The sequence below is a fragment of the Cervus elaphus genome, chromosome 1, assembly GCF_910594005.1.
Source record: "Cervus elaphus chromosome 1, mCerEla1.1, whole genome shotgun sequence".
NCBI lineage: Eukaryota > Metazoa > Chordata > Mammalia > Artiodactyla > Cervidae > Cervus > Cervus elaphus.
This window is the reverse complement of record NC_057815.1, coordinates 53,641,450-53,664,749: the sequence shown is the minus strand read 5'-3', so window position 1 is coordinate 53,664,749 and position 23,300 is coordinate 53,641,450. Positions and strand designations below refer to the sequence as shown.

Sequence of the window (23,300 nt, the reverse complement as noted above, 5' to 3'; positions counted from 1 at the left end):
GGAAGAAGAGTTGGCTTGGAGCGGGGATGGGAGGACTGGGAATAAAAAGTTTTCTTAAAAAGGTAGGGTATGTAAACACTTATGGAAAAGATCCAGTAGACAATTAATGACATAGGGAAGAGGAGATAATGACCTTGGGGGGTTCATAGGGGGAGCTAAGATCAAGTGCAGTGTCATCCTTACAAGGAGAAAGGACTCCTTTCCCACTGTGACCAGAGAGGAGGTCACTGAGCTAGTTAGTGGTCAAGAGGGAGCTGGGGCCCGGGCTGCCTGTCTTACTCATTTATTCACCAACTGATTCATTGATTCATTTAACAGGTATTTATTAAGAATCTACTCTTCACCAGGCACAATACTAGCAAGAAAGAAATAGGCAAAAATCACTGCCTTTATTCTCGGCATGGGAGAGAGATAACAAACAAAATAAATGGGGAATGTGTGTAGTTCATTGGAAGGTGTGATATGCTATGAATAAAAGTAAAGAGGAAAGGAGAGAGCTGGGGGTGTGGGTTCCCGTTTGAGGAGGATGATTGGGGTCATCTGCTTGAGAAGGCGACAGTTGGCCGAAGGCTTGAAGGTAGAGGGTGAGCGAGCCCTGCTCTTTGGGAATAGTGTCTCCAAGGAAGAGGCGAGAACCTCTGAGGTGAGGGCGGGCTGAGTGTGGGAGAGTCAGCATGGTGTTCACGTGGCTGGAACAGAGAGCTGGGGGGGGAAGCACTGGGAGATGAGGTCACAGGGACCCTGGAGGGTTGTGAGAGGAGGTAGTGTTATTGTCTGACTTCCTTTTTTTTTTTTTAATACTTTTTAATTAGAGGATAATTGCTTTACAATCTTGTGATGGCTTCTTGCCGTATATCAACATGAATCGGCCATAGGTATACCTATGTCCCCTCCCTCTTGAAGCCCCCTCCTACCTCCCTCCCCATCCCACCCCTCTAGGTTGTCACAGACCACCAGCTTTGGGTTGCCCACATCATACATCAGTTTTAACAGTCACTCGGCAGCTGTTGAGAACAGACTGAAGGATGGGGCCTGGCCAGAGGGAAAGGGGAAACCAGGAGAAGCTGGATCTATAATCCAGACAAGAGATGATGGTCACTGGGGCCAGGGTGGTAGCCAAGGAGGTGGTGACAGGTGCCTGGATTCCTGGCGTATTTTCAAGGTAAAGCCAACAGGATTTGCTGATAGCTCGAGTGAAGAGTGAAAGAACGAAAGGAGTCAGGAATGCCACTGAAGTGTTGACTGGAGCACCCGGCAGGCCCCAATTGCCATTTACGGAGATGGGAGGGCTATATGGGGAGGCAGCCTTGGGGAGAGGTGGAAATGGAGATTTCCATGCGTGTGAGGTTAAGGTATCTATTGGACATCTCCCTGGAGATGCCAAGAAAGCCTTTGTGTGCATGCATCTACATTCAGGGGAATGTCCAAGCTGGACAGAGAGATGTGCGAACCCATGCTGTCTGGAGTTATTTAAAGTCATGAGACTGAATAAGGTCATCAAGGACATGAGTGTAGATGAGAAGAGAAGCAGTTCAAAGATTGAGTCCTGGGACCTTCCAGGGCTAACAGGTCAGGTCCTGGGGAAAGGGGAACAGGGAAAGAATCAGAGGAGGGGATAGCCAATGGGGGAGGAGGGAGCCATCTATGCTGTCCTGAAAGAAAAACTGCTTCTAGAAGGAAGGAATGATCAGCTGGGTCAGAGGCTGCTGGTGTGTCCAGTAAGAGGAGAAATGAGAAGTTACCACTGGGTTTAGCAGCACAGCCTGATTTTGACAAGAGCAGTGCAGAGTCTGGTGTGCCTGGGGTGGGCCCCCTGCATGTTTCAACCCTCCTTTATGGGTTAAATGGGATGGTGTGTGCGTTCAGGCCCAGCATACAAGATGTGTGCTCTAAATGCTGGGCTGTCTGGTGGGCTGAGTGGTGGGGACCCAGTGATGGCATGGAGGAGGAGATCCATCTTGGAGCGCCCGCCCAAGCCTCTGGAGGAGGGGCAGGCTCCCTGCAGGGCTGTCCACTCCCACCATCTCTCTAGACCCTCTTCTCCTCTCAACAGATGAGCCGACCTCCCCCAAGAAGCCCAAGAGCGTCCCGGAGCTCGAGCCTGGGGGTATGGCAGGTGGAGCTGCCTCCCCCCTGCCCTCTGAGTGGACCGCAGTGAGGATCAGCCCCGGGGAGGATGTGGTTGGACAGGACGTGCTGGCCGTGCGCGTCCTGGTCAGCAGCGATGACAGCAGGTACGCTCCCACAGTAGGACGGGGGCAGGGAGAGCTGGGCAAACAGACAGCTCTGGGGCGCTAGTCTTCTCCCCACTCACTTGCAGCTTGGTTCCTTCTGAGAATCATGAGGGGAGACTATTCCAGGCCCCTCTCCTCAGCTTGGAGATGGTGGTCTTCTCACTTACGTGGCATTTTCCTTCTATGTATGAGTGCATGCTGAGTCACTTCCGTCGTGTCCAACTCTTTGTGACCCTATGAACCATAGCCCGCCAGGCTCCTCTGTCCATAGGGATTCTCCAGGCAGGAATACTAGAGCAGGTTGCCATGTCGTCCTCTGGGGGATCTTCCCTACCCAAGGATCAAAACCCGCATATTTTACATCTCCTGCATTAGCAGGTGGGTTCTTTACCACCTGGGAAGCTCCTTCCTTCTATGTATGCCTGTGTCTAAATTTTTTTGTAAGGAAAATCATAAGGACTCCTGCCAGATTAGGCTTCCCTGGTGGTTCAGATGGTAAAGAATCTGTCTGCAATGCAAGAGACCCGTGTTCGATCCCAGAGTGGGAGAGATGCCCTGGAGTAAGGAATGGCGACCCACTCCAGTATTCTTGCCTGGAGAATCCCAGGGACCAGGGAATCTAGTGGGCTACCATCCATGGGGTCACAAAGAGTCGGACACGACTGAGTGACTTTCACTTTCACCTGCCAGATTAGATTAGGGCCTACCCTAATGACCTTCATTTTAACTACTTAATGACCTCTGTAAAGACCCTGTCTCTAGAAGCAGCCCCATTCCCAGGTACTTGGAGTTAGGACTTCTTATAAATCTGGGGGGACACAGTTCAGCCCAGAACAAAGCCAGAGGCTGGGTGCCAGGCACAGAGGTAACTAAACTACAGCCCTTTCCCTGGAACCCCTTTGTCTGGTGAGGCAGTGATGGGCAGGGCACAGTGTGGGGCGTGGCAGGTTGCAGGCCTCCAAGCTCAGCTGTTCTGTCCCTCCACCTTCCAGCTCCGATGCAGAGCCGGACCATGGTGACAGTGAGGCCCCCAGTGCAGAGCCCTTTGACGAAAGACCCCGGCGGCCAGAACTCCACCTCCCAGCCCTCCTGAAGCCCCTTTCCCGGCACAGCTCCCTGAGGGAGACCCTGACCAGGGCAGTCTCTCCACACGACCTCGGGGAGCCTGAAGCTGTGCCTGGTGAGTAGAGAGCCTGCCTGGGAGAGAGACGGGCTTGCCTGACCCTGGGACATGGGGGCAGGGGTGGGGAAGGGGGACAGAGACTCTCACGGCCAGTGTTTCCTCATGGAGGACGTGGGACAGTACGTCAGGCCCTCAGGCTCAGAGGCGGTGGAGCTGGGTCACGTGGGGGTCAGGGGACCGGACGTAGGGCCAGCCTCCCTCTCCACAGGAAGCTGTGGAATCTCAAGTGGGAAGGTGGCAGAGGGGCCTGACTGGCTGTTGTGTGTCACAGGCAGAGATAAGGGCGGCCCAGGACCCTCTTGCCTGGAGCCGTCTCCTCTGTGAATATCTCCTGAGAGCCCTCTGGCATTTCATAGCCACAAGGGAAGGGAGGTGGGCCCAGCTGCTGCTGGACCACAGGTAGCCCTGGGCAGCATAGTTTCCCTGGGGGCAGCACAGGGCCATGTCAGTGCCTGGGGCCTGTGGAATGTGCGGTAACAAATGCCCTGCCACTAAGTACTGTGTTGGTCAAGGCTTTGCCTGTATGTGGCACCATTTCATCCTCGGGATGATCCTGTGAGGTAAGTAGCATGAAGCCCATTTTACAGGTGTGCAAATGGACTGTTTTCCCAAGGACTCACAACTTAGCAAGTGCTGGGTGCTCCACACTCTATGAAGTAGTTGTTTTAGCATTCCAGCTTGTTTTAATAAAGGTGGCCTCGGACTGAGTGTTTTGAGTTAGTCAAGAGCGACTGCTAACCTGTGGGTGTGAAGAAACAGGCTAACAGCAACTTGCAACCATGGGAAGAGCCGGAGCGCCACTTGTCCTGTGCTGCCCTCTGGTGGCCAAGAGCGGAACTTCCACATGAACCTAAAAGTGTTCTTGGGAGCAATGGTTTCACAGAGAGACCAGAGCTGGGGCTGGAATCCTGGAAATTCTGGGTTTACCCTCCCATGTGAGCTGTTTTTTAAAAGGACAAATTGTCATCCAAATACATTTGCTCAGGACCATTTGTGGTGCTATCCAGAGAGGATTAGCACATGCAGAGGACAGAGGCTTGGGTACCGCAGGCCTCTCCCTCTCCCTGGGCTCCAGCCTCCTCAGTTACGTATACGAAGCCTGCCTGCCTTTTATTCCTTCCCTCCATTTCTTCTCTCTCCTCGATTGCCAGGGGATTTTAGGCAACTTACAAGAGAGGCATAAAACAAAATTGTGTGTTTCTATATATGAAAGAGCGCCTTGAGATAAAGTCTCAAGATATCTATATATATATGAAAGCAAAAACCAGTTTAGGAGGTATAGACCTTAGAGAGGCAGACCATGATCCTAAACTGTTGCTCTAGTGGAATCATTTGATACAGAGTTTTCCTGAAGCCACAGTTCAAATGAAAACAGACAATAATTTCTCATTATTCACAAGGAAAAAATACACTGGTTTGCAGCAAGTCTCAGTTCCACTTTTCCTAAAGCTTCATCCTATGGAAATTTCCTGAAAGGGATATTCCACTGTGCCTTGCACAATGGCTCTGCAGAAAATGCAGCCATAGTTTTCCCAGAATTGTTTTATGCAGCGCCCCTTGCTGGCAGGTGAGAGCATGACAGCAAAGCATGACCGCTAGAGCGTTTCTCCCAGGATGGGGTTGGATGGAGAGATCAAGGCAGCGTGGCCAAAGCATTTTGTTTGAGAGTCCAGTTTAATTCCAGAATAAGAAACATAGTAGACAGAAGTGGATAGACCTCATGACTTTCAAACAATCTTCTGTCAGTTTTGTGTTCATCCATCATGGTTTCCATCATTGCCAAGCAGACCACATAGTAAGGTTACAATCTCTGGCATAGTCTAAGTGCTGTGTTTTATGTTGCTGGTTACAGTGAGTCTGTCACTGTAGCAGGTAATGTAGGGTTGACATCATGTTGTGGGTGCTATAGGGTTTCATTAATCACACTTTTCACCTAGATAAATGACTCAGAATTTAGCTGAAGGGATGCTGAAAAATACCAGGACATCACTTTAAAAAGACTCCATTTTTACACCAAATGTACACCATTTGTACACCATGCTCAAAGCAGCATTTTTTACAATAGCAGAAAGGTTAATGACCCAAATGTCCATCAACAGGTGAATGGATAAACAAATCGTGCTATATCCACACAATGGAATGTTATTCATCTTTAAAAAGGAATGAAATTGCGACACATGCTATAACATGGATGAACCTTTAAGCTATTATGCTAAGGAAACTCAGCCATGAGACAAGTTTTATATGATTTCACTTCTATGAGGCATCCAGAATAGTTCAAGTCATAGAGGCAGGGAGTATAGAAAAGAGGTTAGTAGGGGCTGGGGGAAGAGGGTGGCAAGGGATTATTGTTGAATGGAGACAGGGTTTCATTTGGGATGAAGAACAAGTTCTGGAGATGGATGGAGGTATTGTTTGCACAACGCTGCAAATGTACTTAATGCCACTCAACTCTACACTTAAAAATGGTTAACATGGTGATTTTAATATTATATATGTTTTACCACCTTTGAAAGGATTCTGGGACTGCCTCAGCTTATCAAGGAACCTCATGCCTTCTCAAAGTTTTTTAGCGTAGAGCATGCCCATGATGATGGTTAAAATAGAACTTGAGCCCTGTGTAATAGAGGTCAGAGAAAACACTCCGCAATGCTCCCCTAAAACACCATGTTCAGTGGTTCCTAAAAAATCCTGTTTAAGAGGCAGCTTCCTAGGTTCCCTCCTTCAGAGACTCAGATGTCTTGGGTCTACAGTGGGGTTCAATATCTTTGTTTGTATAAGTGCCCCAGATGCCGCCAGGAAAGAGGGCCACCACAGAGGCCAAATTTGAGGGCCCAGTGTGAGAATGGAATACATTTATATCCCGCTGCCCACTCTCAGGGCCCAAATAGCCAAGACCCGTTTCTTCTGCCTGTGATGTTCATTTTGCTGATTCTCAAGGCCCAACACAAGGCATCCTGCAAGTGTGTTTCCATTGGAGCCAGGCCAAGAGGAGGGGTCGTGGCCATGGATTGTACAGGGGTTCAGTTAAAATTGAAAGGGCCTGGGGACTCTGGGGGTAACACGGAGAGAGGTTGGTGTTTTCTGCAGCTTCCAGGCTTCAGTGAGAGCAGCTGTGTTTCCTCGATGACACAGTTGTGGCATTGATGTTAGACTTCAGCTTCAAAGAGCTGCTCTGCTAAAAACAGATGTGTTATATATGCATGTGTTCATATAGGCATATATGTATACATGTATGCATATAAACATGTAAGCACACATGCTTATTAACAATGGGTGAGTTAGAATGATGGCACCTAATTTGAGGTCTTTTCTGAAAGAGGGCAGTACCTGGCCCCCAGCAGTGTCTCAGTATGTTTGATGACTGAATGAATGAAAAGTTGGAGGTGTGTGTTACAGAGACAGGGAGGTACTGTCTGAGTAAAGGAAGGGGTCAGTCAATTATGACCATTAGTCTATCAGCTTTTGATAAATGGGCCATAGGAGACAACTCCCTATTTTTCCTATCCATTTAACAGATTCTTCCTCCCTCCTCATCTCCCCTGCCTTTTTCTTTTTCCCACCACAGCTCTGCAGCGGGCCAATAGTTTCCAATGTCCAACTCCCAGCGAATACCAGAGTGGGAGAAGATTCCAGTCCAGTGAGTCATGAGCTCCCTGGGGAAGGTGGGGGCGGGCAGGAGCTGTCTGGTTAATTCTCAGGGGCGGCTGTTCTCACTCCTCACATGTCCGCTCTGAACTGGCCTCCTGGGTGTGAGGGGAAAGGAAAGAAATGGATGTTTGAGTCTATGCTGCTCACTAGACAAAGCCCTTTCCAAGGGATTCTCTACCTTCAGCCAGCCTTAGAACTTTACAACTGCACTTGAAAGGGACCCGAGCTCCAAGCTTCTTGAAACAAAGATGAGGAAACTGTGGCCCAGGAGCTAGCTCTACACGTTTTGGTTCAGTACACTGGAACTGGGCTGGGGCCGTCAGCTTAACCTCGAGCAGGAGTGGGTAAAGCAGTGAAAGAACACACACACACACACACACACACACAGACACACACACACACACACACACACACCCCGCTTTGGGACAGTCAGAGGATGCCACACAGACACACACACACACACACACACACACACACACACACACACACCCCTACTTCTTTCTCTGAGCAGGCTACCAGTACCAGGGCCTGCAGCTAGCTCTACACGTTTTGGTTCAGTACACTGGAACTGGCCTGGGGCCGTCAGCTTAACCTCGAGCAGTAGTGGGTAAAGCAGTGAAAGAACACACACAGACACACACACACAGACACAAACAGACACACACACAGACACACACACACACAGACACACACACACAGACACACAGACACAGACACACACACACACACACACACACACACACACACACACACACACACACAGACACACACACACACACACACACACACACACACCCCCCCCTACTTCTTTCTCTGAGCAGGCTACCAGTACCAGGGCCTGCAGCAGGTGCCAAGGCAGCAGGCTCCCACTAGGGGGCGCAATGACTGCGTGCACGGTTGGCGGCGTCCCAGGGCCAGCCCGCGCCTGGCGCCACCCTAGTTACCGACCAGAAACTCCCTCTCCAATCTTGAGAGCGGGCGCAGACTCTTCATCTGATTCCAATCCCATCGCTGCCCTCACGCTCCTTCTCCAGACTTTGCTATAAGAGAGGTGGAACCAGGAAAGCCTTGGGTTAGACAAAAATAAAAAAAGAAGTTGGAATAGCATGCTAGTTGTTTTTTTTTTTTGTTTTTTTTTTTTAGCATGCTAGTTTAGTTGACTTTTTCTTTCTGAGTCATCACTGACTCCTGGCCACTGAGTCATTCTCCCCGAAACCCCAAGACCTGCAGCCCCTTTCCCTTGGGCCAGGCTGAGACAATGGGCACTTCTGGACCAGGACCGCACACCTGGGCAGGCCACGTCACCAGGAAACAACCTAAAATGACTCCTAAGTCGTTCTGTAGTTCCAGGCAGGGAAGGGGAGGGGAAGGAGGGAATTAACCTTCAGTGAAGGCCCGGGTCAGGCCTTTTTCACGTTATCTCATTCACTACCCCCACCTCAACCCCTCCCTGGCCACGGGAATTCTATGGGTGGGTCCATTTGGGCGCAGATTCCCTCCAGTGCTTCCAGCCCACTTTACTGAGCGCCACTGGTATGAAGTGTCCGGCCTCGCCCTCAAGGAGGTCCTGGTCAGGGGTTGGGGATTGGGGGGCGGTGAGAGCTGGGAGTCTGGTAGGGGACCCTCCCAGCAGGGTGGGAGATCCTGGAGGAGGCACAGGAGAGAGGAGACAGCTAACCAGCGGCGTGGTTTCTCAGCTATGTCTTTAGTTAGCCCAGGAGTATCAGGTGTTGGTTCACAAGTGGATACAAAAGCTGGGTTGAAGGCCGGCGTCGAGTTTGAATCATTTCTAGGGGCTTGGTGCTTAGTATGCGCCCGGCGCAGAGGAGGCACCCAGTCCTTGCTTACAGAATAAATAAATGAATTAACAGAGGAACTAACTAAAGAATCAGGGGCCACACCAGTTGAACTGAGTGTAGGAAGAGAGAAGAGGACTTCAGCGTGAGCAGGCTCCGCCCCTAGAGGGCACTCCAAGACTTTGGGAGGATTTGAGAATTGCCTACGCTCCAGATTTGGGGAAGCTGCACCCTGGGATCCCAGTCTTTGTGAAAATCTCCAGAGCCATCTTTCCAGTCATCTTCATGGTGCCCGAAAGGAAACCCAGTAGGCAAGGCTGGTCCTGTAGGAGGGAGCAAAGCTTGGGGTACTGTCTCATCTATCCCTTCACTGCCCTGTTAAGGCTGGTTCGGGCCCCAGCCCCAGACAGGTGAATGGGGTGGGCTGCGTGCCTACACTTATCACTTCCCCCCAGCTGACCACACTCACCCGAATGACCTCTCGGATCAGGGGGAAAGGTCTCTCTTGCCAGATGGTCCAAAGAAGAGGCAGTTGACCCAGGGAGGATATAGGAGGAGCTGGGGTCTGGATTCTGGTCTGTTCATCAACCCCCTTTGCACGATGGAACTGGAAGGGCCAGAAGCACCCAGGATTGAGGCTGCCGCAGTGGGCAGGGCAGCCCTGGCTGGACCATGCCAAGGTTTCAAGCAAAACAAGAAAGGGCCAGCAGAGAAGGATGTGAGTTGTAAGTGAAAATGAAGCCTCTGGGCCCTGAGTTGCAGAAGTCCTGGCCAGGGTGGGTGTGTGCAGTCTCCCCTGAAACAGGTTAGCGGTTCAGCAGTGCCTTTATTGGACACCACCTGTGTGCGTGGGAGGAAGGGAATGGGATTCATATTTAGCTACCATGTGGCATTTAGGGCTTCCCTGATAGCTCAGTTAGTAAAGAATCCACCTGCAATACAGGAGACCCCGGTTTGATTCCTGGGTCTAGAAGCTCTGCTGGAAAAGGGATAGGCTGCCGACTCTAGTATTCTTGGGCTTCCCTGTGGCTCAGCTGGTAATGAATCTGCCTGCAATGCGGAAGACCTGGGTTTGATCCCTGGGTTGAGAAGATCTCCTGGAGAAGGGAAATGTTACCTACTCCAGTATTCTGGTCTGGAGAATTTCAAGGACTGTATGTATAGTCCATGGGGTCGCACAGAGTCAGACACGACTGAACGACTTTCACTGTTCACTGTGGCATTTACTTTATGCTCTGTGCTGAGCACCTCTTTTTAATCCCATTTTATTTCTTCAGCTTCCCCATGAAACAGCACTAGGCTTCCCATTTTTCAAATGAGAAACCTGAGGGGTAACTCGCTCAGTATCAGCCAGCTGGTGTGGGTGTGAAGGGGGTGGTGTTCCAGGCTCTCCGTTACCATCCTCTGAGGGAACCAAAGGTGGCTGAGACTTCCTGTCACCTCTCAGCTGGGCTCTGGCGCCCCCTTCCTCTCCCAGGCTGTGACTTGAATGGCAGGTGCGTTGCTTCCCCCATCTCCTCAGGGCCGCCTCCCAGTTCTGAGGCCTCATTCATGAGGCCATGTGTGGAGAGAGACCCCACTCACTGGGTGGGGGTGGGATTAGATAAAGAGGAGAGAGGGGAGCTCCCAGGTCATGCCCTTGAGAACCCCAAGGCTCTCCTGTCAGCTTGGTTCCCAAGTGGCCTGGCTCTGTTTCAGAAGGTTCCCAGATTGCTCCTCAGAGGAACAAAGAGGCAGTCTGTGGAGCTGAGGGGACTTTGGGACAAGTTCAGGAGTTTGATTCAGGAGATGGCAGAAAGAGGAGAATGAGGGGGCGAGGAAGAGGAGGAGAAGGAATTTAGCAGGAATTTGGCAAGCCCAGGACAGGAAGCACAGCAACAACTGACTCACAGCTTTTGCCTTTTTAGGCTCGAACCATCTGATTGTGGACTGAGATGGGGGTTCATTTGGGTGACAGGCAGGCCAGCCAGCTGCCCACCCCCACCCGTGTCAGCTTCTGGCAGCCAGTGTGGCCTTTGTCCCCAGCAGCTCCTTCCTGCCACTCTCAGATCTGTTTCCCTGAGTTACCTTTTCCCCCTGGAGCTCTTCCGTTGGGAAGCTTACTGACCATGTGTGTGGCCAGCTTTTCATAGCCCAGGCCTGGGATGCATGCTCCAACATGCTTGCATTTGAGGGAGTAAAGCAGGACAGAGCACTGTATGGCTCCCTGGTGGTCTGGAAGGAATTCCTCTTTCGGTGAGCTTGGGTTTGGCTTGGCCTGGGTGGGTCCCAGAGGAGGGGCCTCTCAGCCAAAGGTCTGGGGAAACTGAGGCCAGGGGATCATGTTAAGAAGCAAGCTGAAATCTCATGCCTTGGAGGGAAATGGAAATGGGTCGGCCGAGCAGCCAGAAGTAAGGAGTCTGACAAGAATGGATAGACAGACAGGTGGTCCTGCGAGGTTCCCTGGAGAACGGCCTTTATGTGCCTGGAGGGCTTATGGGAGAGCTGGCTGGGCTGGTGGGTCAGACACTTGATGGGCAAATCTGCAAGGGAGCATGGCATCTTCTGAATCCCTTTGAGGACCTGTTACTGAAATGGTCTGAGAGGGAAACAAAACTCTCGAGAGTTTAGGTTTGTTGTTGTTGAGTCTCTAAGTCTCATCTGACTCTTGTGGCTCCGTGGACTGTGGCCCGCCAGGCTACTCTGTCTATGCGGTTTCCCAGGCAAGCATACTGGAGTTGCCATCTCCTTCTTCAGGGGATCTTCCCGACTCAAGAATTGAACCCACAACTCCTACATTGGCAGGCGGATTCTTTACCACTGAGCAGCAGGGAGGCCCCCGATTTAAGGTTCCTAGAGGGTACTTGTGCATATGTGGTGCATGCCCTCAGGAGAGAGGGAATGAGATTGATCTTACAGGCGACATCTGTTAGAACTCTGTTGTAACCAGACTAATTGATTTCAGCTCCCACAGTTCAGAATTAGGCTCATCCTCAGTCCCAGCCACGCTCCTTTCTCCTGTCCATCTGAGCACACACAATCTTGCTTGTTCCCTGACCAACAGGGAGCTTGGCACGAACCCCACTCCATATGCTTCAGATGCTTTGATACTCATTACTGCCTCTGTCCCTTGAGTTCTCTTAAAATGTCAGGCTGGCCATCTCGTCCGAGAGCCCCCTTGTGCACCCGTGAGAGGAAGAGCCATTTTCCTTAGCTGTGACTGCCTCTTCTGTGTTATCCCGTCTGTGCCCATGGCGAATGGTCCATCCTCTTGTGGGAAGAGGCCTCAGATGGCCTCTTTATTGACTAAGGAATTTAATGCAGCCCCAGGCCCCCACCACAATGGCTTTAGGGCAAACATTAGAGGTAGATGTCCGTTTCCCAGAAAAACCCCGGAGACCCCTCTTCCCTCTCTCGGGAGCATTCTCTTGTGCGTGTAAAACATAGTGGTTCTTGGACTTTTCGTCCTGGGACCTCCTTCCCCTAAGGAACCTGATACTCCTGCGCCTGTTCTTCCCAGTCCCAGGCTCTAGGCTCCAGGGTCTCTGAATTGGTCTCCAGCATCTTCCTCTCCTGACTCAATTTATAGAGTGGAGCTTCACTGATAAACCTCCCTTTTCTTGATAAAATAAGGAAAAATCACAACTCTGTAATGGAGAGCATATTCTTTCCTTGGTAGATTTGATACCAGTGAAACACAAAATGACTGTGTCGCCTCCAAAGGAAGCTTGTCCTCCCCCACCTTCTCCTTCTCCACCCTCTTCTTCCTCAACTGGTGACCTGAACGCCCTGGACAGTCCCTCCCTGCCTCAGGTAAGTGCCTTCAGGGCCCTGCACAGGCATGAGAATGACGCCTGTACTCCCCCTTCTTCCACACTGAGCTCTGGATTCCTAGCATCCTTCAGTTCAGTTCAGTTCAGTCGCTCAGTCGTGTCCGACTCTTTGTGACCCCATGAATCGCAGCACACCAGGCCTCCCTGTCCATCATCAACTCCTGAAGTTTACCCAAACTCATGCCCATCGAGTCGGTGATGCCATCCAGCCATCTCATCCTCTGTCATCCCCTTCTCCTCCTGCCCCCAATCCCTCCCAGCATCAGGGTCTTTTCCAATAAGTCAACTCTTCACATGAGGTGGCCAAAGTATTGGAGTTTCAGCTTCAGCATCAGTCCTTCCAATGAACACCCAGGACTTATCTCCTTCAGGATGGACTGGTTGGATCTCCTTGCAGTCCAGGGGACTCTCAAGAGTCTTCTCCAGCACCACAGTTCAAAAGCATCAATTCTTTGGTGCTCAGCTTTCTTCACAGTCTAACTCTCACATCCATACATGACCACTGGAAAAACCATAGCCTTGAGTAGACGGACCTTTGTTGGCAAAGTAATGTCTCTGCTTTTTAATATGCTATCTAGGTTGGTCATAACTTTCCTTCCAAGGAGTAATCATCTTTTAATTTCATGGCTGCAATCACCATCTGCAGTGATTTTGGAGCTCAAAAAAATAAAGTCTGACACTGCTTCCACTGTTTCCCCACCTATTTCCCATGAAGTGATGGGACCAGATGCCTTAGGTCACCCCAATTGCAAAGCCAGGGCCAGAGAGATGCTCTGTCAAGAGCCCACCCCAGGCCTCTTCATTTGTACCTTTCACAAAAGTGCACTTTGCTCCTTCTCAGTCACCAAGGGCATAGCCAGCCACTCACTCACTCAGCAGACTTGACGAGGCCTGGAATCTGGGCTGGACTGTGGGGTGCAGAGATGCTTGGGTTTATGCTCTGCCATGATGACCTCACAGAGGGTGTTGAGGAGCTGGCAGCTATAGGGTGGCAGGTAGAGAATGCAGAGGGCCTTTGGTTGCAGTGGAGAACCTTAGAAGCAACATCCCACTTGAATAGAAAATGGCATCACTGAGATAGACAGGATTGGACTCCTTCCTTCAGTATGAATTTATCAAGCCTCTGTTACCTGCCAGAGTCTGTTCTAGACTCTGGGAAGTAGAACATGCAAGACAGAATATTTCATTCTCCTGAGAAGCTCCTGTCCCATGACCAGAGCTCTGGGCAGGACACAACTGCTCCGTCTGAAGTCTGTTATGTTCTCCCTCTGCCAAGGGCCAAGCTCCTGAATGCTGACAATGATTGCCTTCTCAATGGTGAGGCATGAATCAGGTTTTAAAGGATCACTGTGCCAAGTCGTGTCTGACTCTTTGATCCCATGGACTGCAGCATGCCAAACTTCCCTATCCTTCACTCTCTCCTGGAGTTTGCTCAGTCTCGTGTCTGTTAAGTCAGTGATGCCATCCAACCATCTCATCCTCTGTTGCCCCCTACTTCCCCTGCCCTCAATCTTTCCCAGCATCAGGGTCTCTTCCAAAGAGTTGGCTCTTTGCATCAGGTGGCCAAATTATTGAAGCTTCAGCTTCAGTCATTCCAATGAATATTCAGTGTTGATTTCCCTTAGGATTAACTCATTTGATCTCCTTGTTGTCCAAGGGACTCTCAGGAGTCTTCTCCAGCACCACAATTCAAAGGCATCAATTCTCTGGTGCTCAGCTTTCTTTATGATCCAACTCTCACATTCATACAAAAAAAAAACCATAGCTGAGAGGGTTATTGGAAGATCCCAAAGTCTTTCCTGCCACCACAGTTCCAAGCCAGAGGGTAGTTGTCTCTTTAATGGTCTCCAAGGAAAAAAGTCTTGGTTTCTTGGTTGTTGGAGGAACATACCGATGGGTAGGACGTGCCCATTAGTAGGCACCATGGCTGAGCTTCCATATGTGCCTGGCCACCCATAAGGGCCAGGCTAGCCCTGCCCTCACTGGTCTGGGAGCTTGTCAAAGGCTTTGCCTTCCACCTGGCTTTCTACCCACCTAGTCTAAGACTCAGGTAAGCCTTTTATCAGTGATATGGAGGCTTTTAGTTAATTCTAGCGCATTCCAAGGCAGCCACTTAAAAGGAAGAGTGGCCCTCTGAAATCACCCTAGGCAGAATTCTTTTTGACTTTGGGTGTCTGAGATCTGAAGAGAGGAAGGGAGGGGGTTGTGGGATGAGATGCACCTTCCTCATGTAAGTAAATGGTGGGAGCTTCTAAATCACTGCTGGTTTTTGTCTGTCCCTTCCAGGTGACAGCTTTCAACACCCCCTCACAGGTCTCCAGAGGTCATTTCAGTCCATCCACCCCCATCTTTCTGAGGCGTGCCAAAGCCCATGGACCACCCAAGGATCTCCCCCTGCGTCTGCCTGGGCAGGTACTGGAGCGGACAGAATACTGCCTGGCAAGGCCTGGTGGAGACAACCTCAAGAGCTCCAGGCCATCCAGCCCTGCAGAGATGGCTTCTGGTGGATGTCAGGAAGCAGTGACCCCTCCTAGGGACATCAGAAGCATCCACAGAGGTCCACACCCCACTGAAGGGAAGGACAGGTGCTTGCCAGACCACCCGCTGTCTCCCTGGGCCAGAGAGGAGCCTGGAGAAGGGAGTACCAGACCCAGGAGGGTAGAGGATGGTGGGTTAGAGCTGGCAGAGAAGTCAGGCTTAAAGAAGTTGGTTCTCACTCCGGAGCAGAAGACTTGGTTGTTGGACTGGAATGACTCCAACCTTGAGAACTTGCATCTGGGAACTGGGGCACGACTTCCCCAAAAGAGCACTAAAAATGGTACAGGAGGCCATGTGCTGAAACCAGTCCACCCCTTGCTGCTCCCTCGGGCAGAGAAAGAGACCTTGCCAGCCCAGAGACAGTCTCAGGAGAAGATGGGGGCCCCAGCTGAACGGGCTCCTGGGGAGCGAAGCATGGCCCCACCCAAGTCTCCACTGCGGCTCATAGCCAACGCCATCCGAAGGTCCCTGGAGCCACTGCTCCCCAACTCTGACGGTGGGAGGAAGTCCTGGGCCAAACCAGAGTCAAAGACTTTGCCCACTAGCCCGCCTCATGCTCATACTCGCTCATTCAGTTTTCGGAAAAGCAGCTCCAGTAAAGACAACGATCAGCCATCCCCCAAGAGAGACATGGCAAGCAAGGCCTCAGCCTTCTTCTCCCTGGGCTCCCCGACTGCAAGGACTGCCCAGCCCTCAGCCCCGAGCCCTGCTGCCCCTGCCCTTTGCACCCACAGCTTGCCCAGCCGGTCATCCAAGGTGTTTCCTGCGCTTGTGTCCCCACCCTGCGGCAAGATCGAAGATGTCCCCACACTCCTGGAGAAAGTGAGTTTGCAGGAGACAGTCCCAGATGCTTCCAGGGTTCCCAAGAAAAGGACCTCACTCTTCTCCTCCTTCAGACTCAAAGACAAGTCTTTTGAGAGTTCCCTCCAAGAATCTGGACCAAGAAAGGACTCCCAAGACCTCTTCAGCAGCCCCAAGGGGAAGGCGCCGCCCATGGGCAATGCCCAGCCCCCAGAGAAGCAGGTGCAGCCAGTCAGTAGCACCTGCCTGGTGCAGAGGGTCCCTCCTCCTTCTCCAGAGAAAGATGCAAGTAAGTGGTTCTTTCCTAGCAAAAGTCTCCCATTCACGCGGGGCAGTTAGTTATCCTTATTGGATTAATAAGTAGCCGTCTTTCACCTCATTTTGCTTCTCAAATTCTGACAAAAGTAGGAAAACTTGAGTTTGGGAAATTTAGAAAAAAATCTGGAAAAAATTAAATTTGAAATTATGTTGTATAAAGTTTTGAAAGAGACAAAGTGTCAACCATAATTCCTCCTCTTTCTCACTCATTGACCATATGAATATTTTTCACTGTTGTACGTAAAATTTTATATCTTTTAAATCAACATTCAACATAGACATTCAGTCAGTTACCTTATATTCTACACAAATGTGATTTAATGGCTGTAGAATATTCTACCTGGTGTATATGTTATTAATGAACTATTTTCTTATTAACTTATGTATTATATATGAATATATTTTTATTTTATATATGGTATTGAATGAACATTTTTATGCACATAGCTTTCTCTTTCCTTTTAATGATATTTTTAGGATAGTTTCCAAGAAATGGGATTGCTAGTTGAATGTGTGAATTTTTAAAGATTCTTAACTGACACTGACAAATTATTTTTTAAAAGAAAATTATATGGGTAAAGACTTCATAGGTTCTCTCTGTTATTTCTTACAACTATGTTGTAAATTTTAGTTAAAACAAGGGAAAGGGACCAGTTTATATTTCACCGTAATGTTGAGAGTACCTTTTTCACAATACTGTCACCTGCATTAAGTATCATATTTTTTCTATGTTACTATTTTACTAGTCAAAAAAAAATTGGTGTTTTTTTATTACTAGCTTAAACACATTTATGTCTACCAGTGGAACCTTAGGTTTTTTAAATATTTAAATCTGAGTATAATTTTTAAAATTATAAAATTAATTAATATATCAATAGATCAGAGTAATTTAACAATAAAGAAATATTTTTAAAAAGTGACATGTAATCTCTCACCCTGCTGTCTTCCTTGCAGTGGGGGTACTTACCCTTAAACAGTGTAAACAACATGATTTCTTTTTTGTTATTGATATTTGTTTGATTGCTTTAAACAAACTGATTCTACCATCCCTATTATTGAGAACTTTATTTTTTTAAACTTAAAAAATTTAACTTTTATCTTGGAACTTCAGTTTTCAAGCAAAAATTATTTCTCTTCTGGCACTTTAATCAAAAAGCTATGTAAATCAGGGACTTGATTTTGATCTATTCTAAAACCAGATTAAGTAAAGAGTCTCTTACCTAAAAAAAAAAAAAGACTGTATTGATTAACAATAGACTTTATTTTCAGCAAATTCAGGATAAACATGAACAGACTGGAATGTAACTATGCCCTTTTTATTATATCGTAAACTTCAATGCGTTGTGCATTTTTTGATAATACATTCACATGGCTCAAAATAAAAGCGTACAAAAGGCATAAAATGAATAGTCCTATCTTCTTTCTCTGTCCCTAAGTCATCCAGGTCCTATCCCTGATGACAGATACTGTTATCAGGTTCTTGGGGATTCTTCCAGACAGAATTTATGAATAAATGAGCAAATTTACATATCATATTCTTTCTTTTTCCAGAATTAATAGCATGCTATTGTATTATACACACTGTTTTTGAACTTTTAATTTTATTTTGGAGGTCAATCTTTACTGGTACATAAAGAACTTTCTTCTTCATTTTATGGTTGCATGATATTCCATTGTGTTGATGTGTTCAATACCATAATTGATGTAGCCAGTCCCCTATGGTGGAAAGTTTAAGCATTTCAAATCTTTTGCCATTGCATACAGTGCTACAATAATGAAGAACTAGGGCCATTTGACAAATGTGCAAGTTTACCTGTCAGACAAATTTCTAGGAATGGAAATGCTAGAACAAAGCATGTGTGAATTGAGAATTTTGATAGATATTGATAAATTGTCCTCCATCAAAATGGGGCTGGTCCACCCTTCCAGCGGCAGAGAATGAGAGTGCTATTTCTGCACTTGCACTAACCAGTGTGTTACCCAGCTTTAAAAAAAATCTTTACTAACCTGACTGGCAATAGATAGAGCGTCTTTTCATATAATAAAGAATCATTTGTATTTCCTTTCCTGTGAATTGTTGTTTCTTTATCTTTTTTTCTATTGCGTTGTTGGTATTTTTCTTGATATTATGTAGGAGCTTTATGAAAAGGGACATTTAGCTTTTTTCTTGTGATATAAATTACAAATGCCTTATCTAGCTTCTTGTTTGTGTTTAACTTTGTTTATGGTGATTTTTGTCACATGAAGTTTTAATTTTATATAGTAGTTGTAGCAATTTTCCATTTTATCACTTTTGAACTTTATGTTTATAATGATTCAGAAAGAATTTTTTTCTAAGTTTATAGAAGAATCTTCTTAGTTTTTTTTAGTCTTGTTTGTTTTAAGTTTTTTACATTTATATGTTCACATGAAGAAATTACCCTAGTATAAATGTGAACTATGAATCCAACCTTCTTTTTTGAATATGTCTCTTTGGTTACCCTTACATAGTTTAACGAATAACTCATCTTTTCCTCTCTTATGTGAGATAACATCTTTATCATATATCAGATTCCTGTACTTGGACTGATTTCCACACCATCTATTACCTTCTCTTGAGTTGTCTGTTATATATCAGTACCACACTGTTTTAATTATTTCCCTTTATATATGTATATATTTTAAATTTTCTATACTTTGCCATCTGGTAGGAAGAGAATTCTGTTACTGATCTTCTTGTTCAAAACTTTCCTGGCTCTCCTTGCTTGTTTGATATTCTATATGGACTTAGTGTTAGCTTGTCTATGTACCCAAAAACTCCTGAAGAGTACTTTTATGGAATTAAGTTTACAAACTAACTCGGAATCTAGTTACAACCTTATGATGTGAATTGTCTTTCCATTTGCTCATACCTTTTTTTATGGCCCTCTGGAATATTCTAAACTTTACATCATATAGATCTTACATATTTATTGTTGTTTATTACTAGATATGTTCATTTTTGTTTCTATTATAAATAAGAGTTTCCATTTTATCTTCCTACTAGTGAGTATATGAAAGTTATTGATTTCTATATAGTAATTTTCCACCCATCCATTTTTACTGAATTCTCTTTGCTTAAAAATGTTTTTTAATGACTTCTTCTGGGTCCTACCCAAATATACAATTATAACTCTACAGATGATAATTTTGCCTCTTTTATATTATGTACCACTAACTTACGTTGTTTCCTCATTTCTTTGGTTTCCACAATCTCCAGAACAGTATTAAGGTAGTGATATGGTTTCCTTATTCTTAACTTTAATGAGAATTCATCTCATTAAATGTTTTCCCATTTAAGCATGGTGCTGGCTTCTGGGTTGACACAGATATATTTATTCATATTGAGAAAATAGCCATCTAGTCCTATTTTTTAAAGTATCTTAAATCATGAATGGATGTTGGACTTTATTAAATGTCAGCACATTTTGAGGTATTGCATAATTTTTTTCTCCATAGTTTAATTAATATTATGAATTATGTAATAGATTCACTGATATTGAGCCATCTTTGTATTGCTGAAATGTGACCATTTGGTTATGATATCTTATTATTTAATATATTTTTCTATTCTGTTTGCTAATGTTTTATTTAAGGTTTACACCATATTCACAGTAAGAATAGCCTTTACTTTACTTATATCACCTTTATGTGACTTCTTTATGTGCTGTTTAGAATGAGGTGGAGTAGGGAATTCCCTGGTAGTCCAGTGGTTAAGAATCCACCTTCTAATACAGGGTACATAGCAGGAAACTAAGATCCCACATGCTGCAGGGCAATTAAGTCACAATTACTGAGCTCCTGAGCCACAATTTAGACCTGATGCAGTCAAAAATAGATAATAAATAAATATTTTTTTGAATTTGGAATAAATGTGTTTTCCTGATTTATTTATCATGGAGAGCTTCATTAATTTATATTCCTTAAAGAAATAATGTGAATTCCTTACCTTAGAACAGAAGGGGAGTGCAAAGAACGGAGTTAGGTTAAGACTGACCAGTTCTGAAAATAATACCTATACCAATTGCTAGTTCAATAGCCAGGACATGGAAGTAACCTATATGTCCATCAACAGGTCAATGGATAAAGAAGACGTGGCACATATTTAATGGAATATTACTCAGCCATAAAAAGAAATGAAATTGTGCCATTTGCAGAGATGTGGTCATCAAGTCAGTCTTTATTGACCTAGAAGCTGTCATAAAGAGTGAAGTAAGTCAGAGAAAAATAGATATCATATATTAACATATATATATATATGTGGAATCTAGAAAAATGGTACAAATGAACTTATTTACAAAGCAGAAATAGAGACACAGACATAGAGAACAAACGTACAGACAACAAGGGGGGAATGGGGTACTGGGATGAATTGGGAGATTGGGATTGACCTATACACACTATGTATACACTGATGTATAAAGGGGGGGCTTCCCTGATGGCTCAAGCAGTAAGGAATCTGTCTGCATTGCAAGAGACCCAAGAAGACACGGATTCTATCCCTGGTTTGGAAAGGTGCCCAGGAGGAAGAAATGACAGCCCATTCCAATATTCTTGCCCGGAAAATCCCATGGACTGAGGAGCCTAGTGGGATGGCAGAGTCAGACCCGACTGAGCATGCACGCACGATGAATAAAATGAATGGCTAATGAGAACGTACTGTGTAGCACAGGAAACTCTACTCAATGCTCTGTGGTGACCTTAATGGGAAGGAAATCCAAACAGAGACGATGTATGCGCATGCAGAGTTGATTCATGTTGCTGTAGAGTGGAAACTAATACGACATTGTAAAGCAACTCTACTCCAATAAATTTTTCTTTTTAAAAAGAGCTTTGTGTTTCTGAGGTCTTCTTAAGTCAGTATCCTAAGAATGTGAAGATTTTACCTACTCTATCAAATTAGGTCCATTTAGTTTCCTTGTATTTCCTTGCCCTTGCCCAGCCCACCAAACACACTCACGCATGCGCGCGCGCACACACACACACTCACGCACACACACACACACACACACCCACCCCTCAGTTTACATTTAACTTGCTGCTGCATACTTCCATGAAGTGGAGAGAGAGCCAGTATTCAAATGGAAAGTGAGAAACTTTTAGAACCTCAAATTTATGATCACTTGAATACGAGCCAACTGAAATTTAATTTTTCTTATTTTTATAACATATTTTGCCAAGTAAACTAATGTAGACATAAACCTCTCAGTCTTTAAGTTACTTTGGGGCATAGACTAATTTCAAGCACTTTATGCCAGCGCCAGTTTTACACCCACAATTTTAATGCCAATTATTGTTCCTATATGTAATTAAACAAAGCACCCTGAGAACCTATTTTAAAACTTTTGTGTAAAATACTTATTGCAGTATAAAATACATAACACAAATATTAAGTGCAGAACTGATGAATTTTTCCAAAGTGCACATTTGTGTAGTCACCTTGGAGATCAAGATGTAGAAGGCTACCAGCATTCAGAACCCTTCGTCATGTGTCTCCCCAAATACACGTGCCACCCAACAAAAGTGCTTACCATATGACTTCTGTCATCTTAGGTTACTTTTACAGTTTTTTGACTTGATAAAAGTTGCATTGTTCAGTCTTGTGGTAGACAAAATTCTGAGAGGGCCACATGCTGCCTGCCTCCCACATACTTGCCCTGTATAATCTCATCCTCTTGAGTTTGGTGACATGTGGATATGATGGATCTCATTCTGCTGCTTAATTTATGGGATTTTTGCAAGTTCCAGACCAACTGAGTTTGAGTTCATCAAAAGGGAGATGAGTAGGCCTAACTTAATCAGGGCTTCCCTCATGGCTCAGTTGGTAAAGAATCCACCTGCAATGCAGGTAGACCCTGGTTTGATTCCTGGGCTGGGAAGATCCACTGGAGAAGGGATAGGCTACCCACTCCAGTATTCTTGGGCTTCCCTTGTAGCTCAGCTGGCAAAGAATCCACCTGCAATGTGGGAGACCTGGGTTTGATCCCTGGGTTGGGAAGATCCCCTGGAGAAAGGATAGGCTACCCACTCCAGTATTCCCGGGCTTCCCTTGTAGCTCAGCTGGTAAAGAATCCACCTGCAATGTGGGAGACCTGGGTTTGATCCCTGGGTTGGGAAGATCCCCTGGAGAAGGTAAAGGCTACCCACTCCAGTATTCTGGCCTGGAGAATTCCATGGACTGTATAGTCCATGGGGTTGCAAAGAGTTGGACACAACTGAGCTATTTTGACTCTCACTTCACTCACTCACTCTGTCTGGGTGAGAACTTAACAAGGGGCTGGGTCCTTCTGAAGTCAGAAATTCGAAGCATGAGAAAGACGTGGTCCTGCTGGCCTCGAAGGAGTAACCTGTCATTGTTGTGAGAGGGCTTGTGAGCAAAAGGCCTCTAGGAACTATAGCCAGCTGACGGCTAGCAAGAAATGGACTCTGTGTCCTACAACTACTAGGATCTGGACGCTGCCCACAACCAGAATGAACTGGAAGAGAACTATTAACTGCAGAGGAGACCCCACCCCAGTGGATATTTCAACTGCAGCTTGTGAGACCCTGAGCAGAGGACCCAGTGGAGCCAGACCTGTACTTCTGACCTACACGGCTGTGAGATAACCAGTGGGTGCTATTGTAAACTGCTACACTGGTGTTCACTGCTCCCACAACAATGGAAAACTAATACAAGTATGTGCTCTTTGGGGCCTGGCTTCTTTCATTAAACATTATGGGCATAGCAGGGGGAGGTGGGGATCCATGTCGATATGCATTGCAGTGGTTTCCACTTTTCCACCCCTACGTTTTACACTCTTGTACGAATATGCCACTATTTATTGGTGCATTCTGATGCTGGGCACTTAGCTTGTTTCCAGATGTGAAGAATGCTGCTTTCAGCATCCCTTGCATATTGTTTCTGTTGGGTATTGTCAAAGATAAAGCCAGATACTAGTTAGAATGGTAA

At 46.6% G+C, this 23,300-nt stretch overlaps 1 protein-coding gene across 3 annotated transcripts in view; it reads left to right on the top strand.

The window, feature by feature from the left end:
- Positions 1-23,300, top strand: part of MICAL2 (microtubule associated monooxygenase, calponin and LIM domain containing 2) — a 233,885-nt gene that overhangs the window by 159,742 nt on the left and 50,843 nt on the right. For all 3 annotated transcript variants that reach the window (XM_043902882.1, XM_043902873.1, XM_043902865.1), the window contains 5 exons: positions 2,054-2,234; positions 3,227-3,414; positions 6,986-7,057; positions 12,523-12,656; positions 14,963-16,304. In XM_043902882.1, coding sequence (XP_043758817.1) covers positions 2,054-2,234; positions 3,227-3,414; positions 6,986-7,057; positions 12,523-12,656; positions 14,963-16,304 — 1,917 coding nt within the window. The remainder of the gene's footprint in view (positions 1-2,053; positions 2,235-3,226; positions 3,415-6,985; positions 7,058-12,522; positions 12,657-14,962; positions 16,305-23,300) is intronic.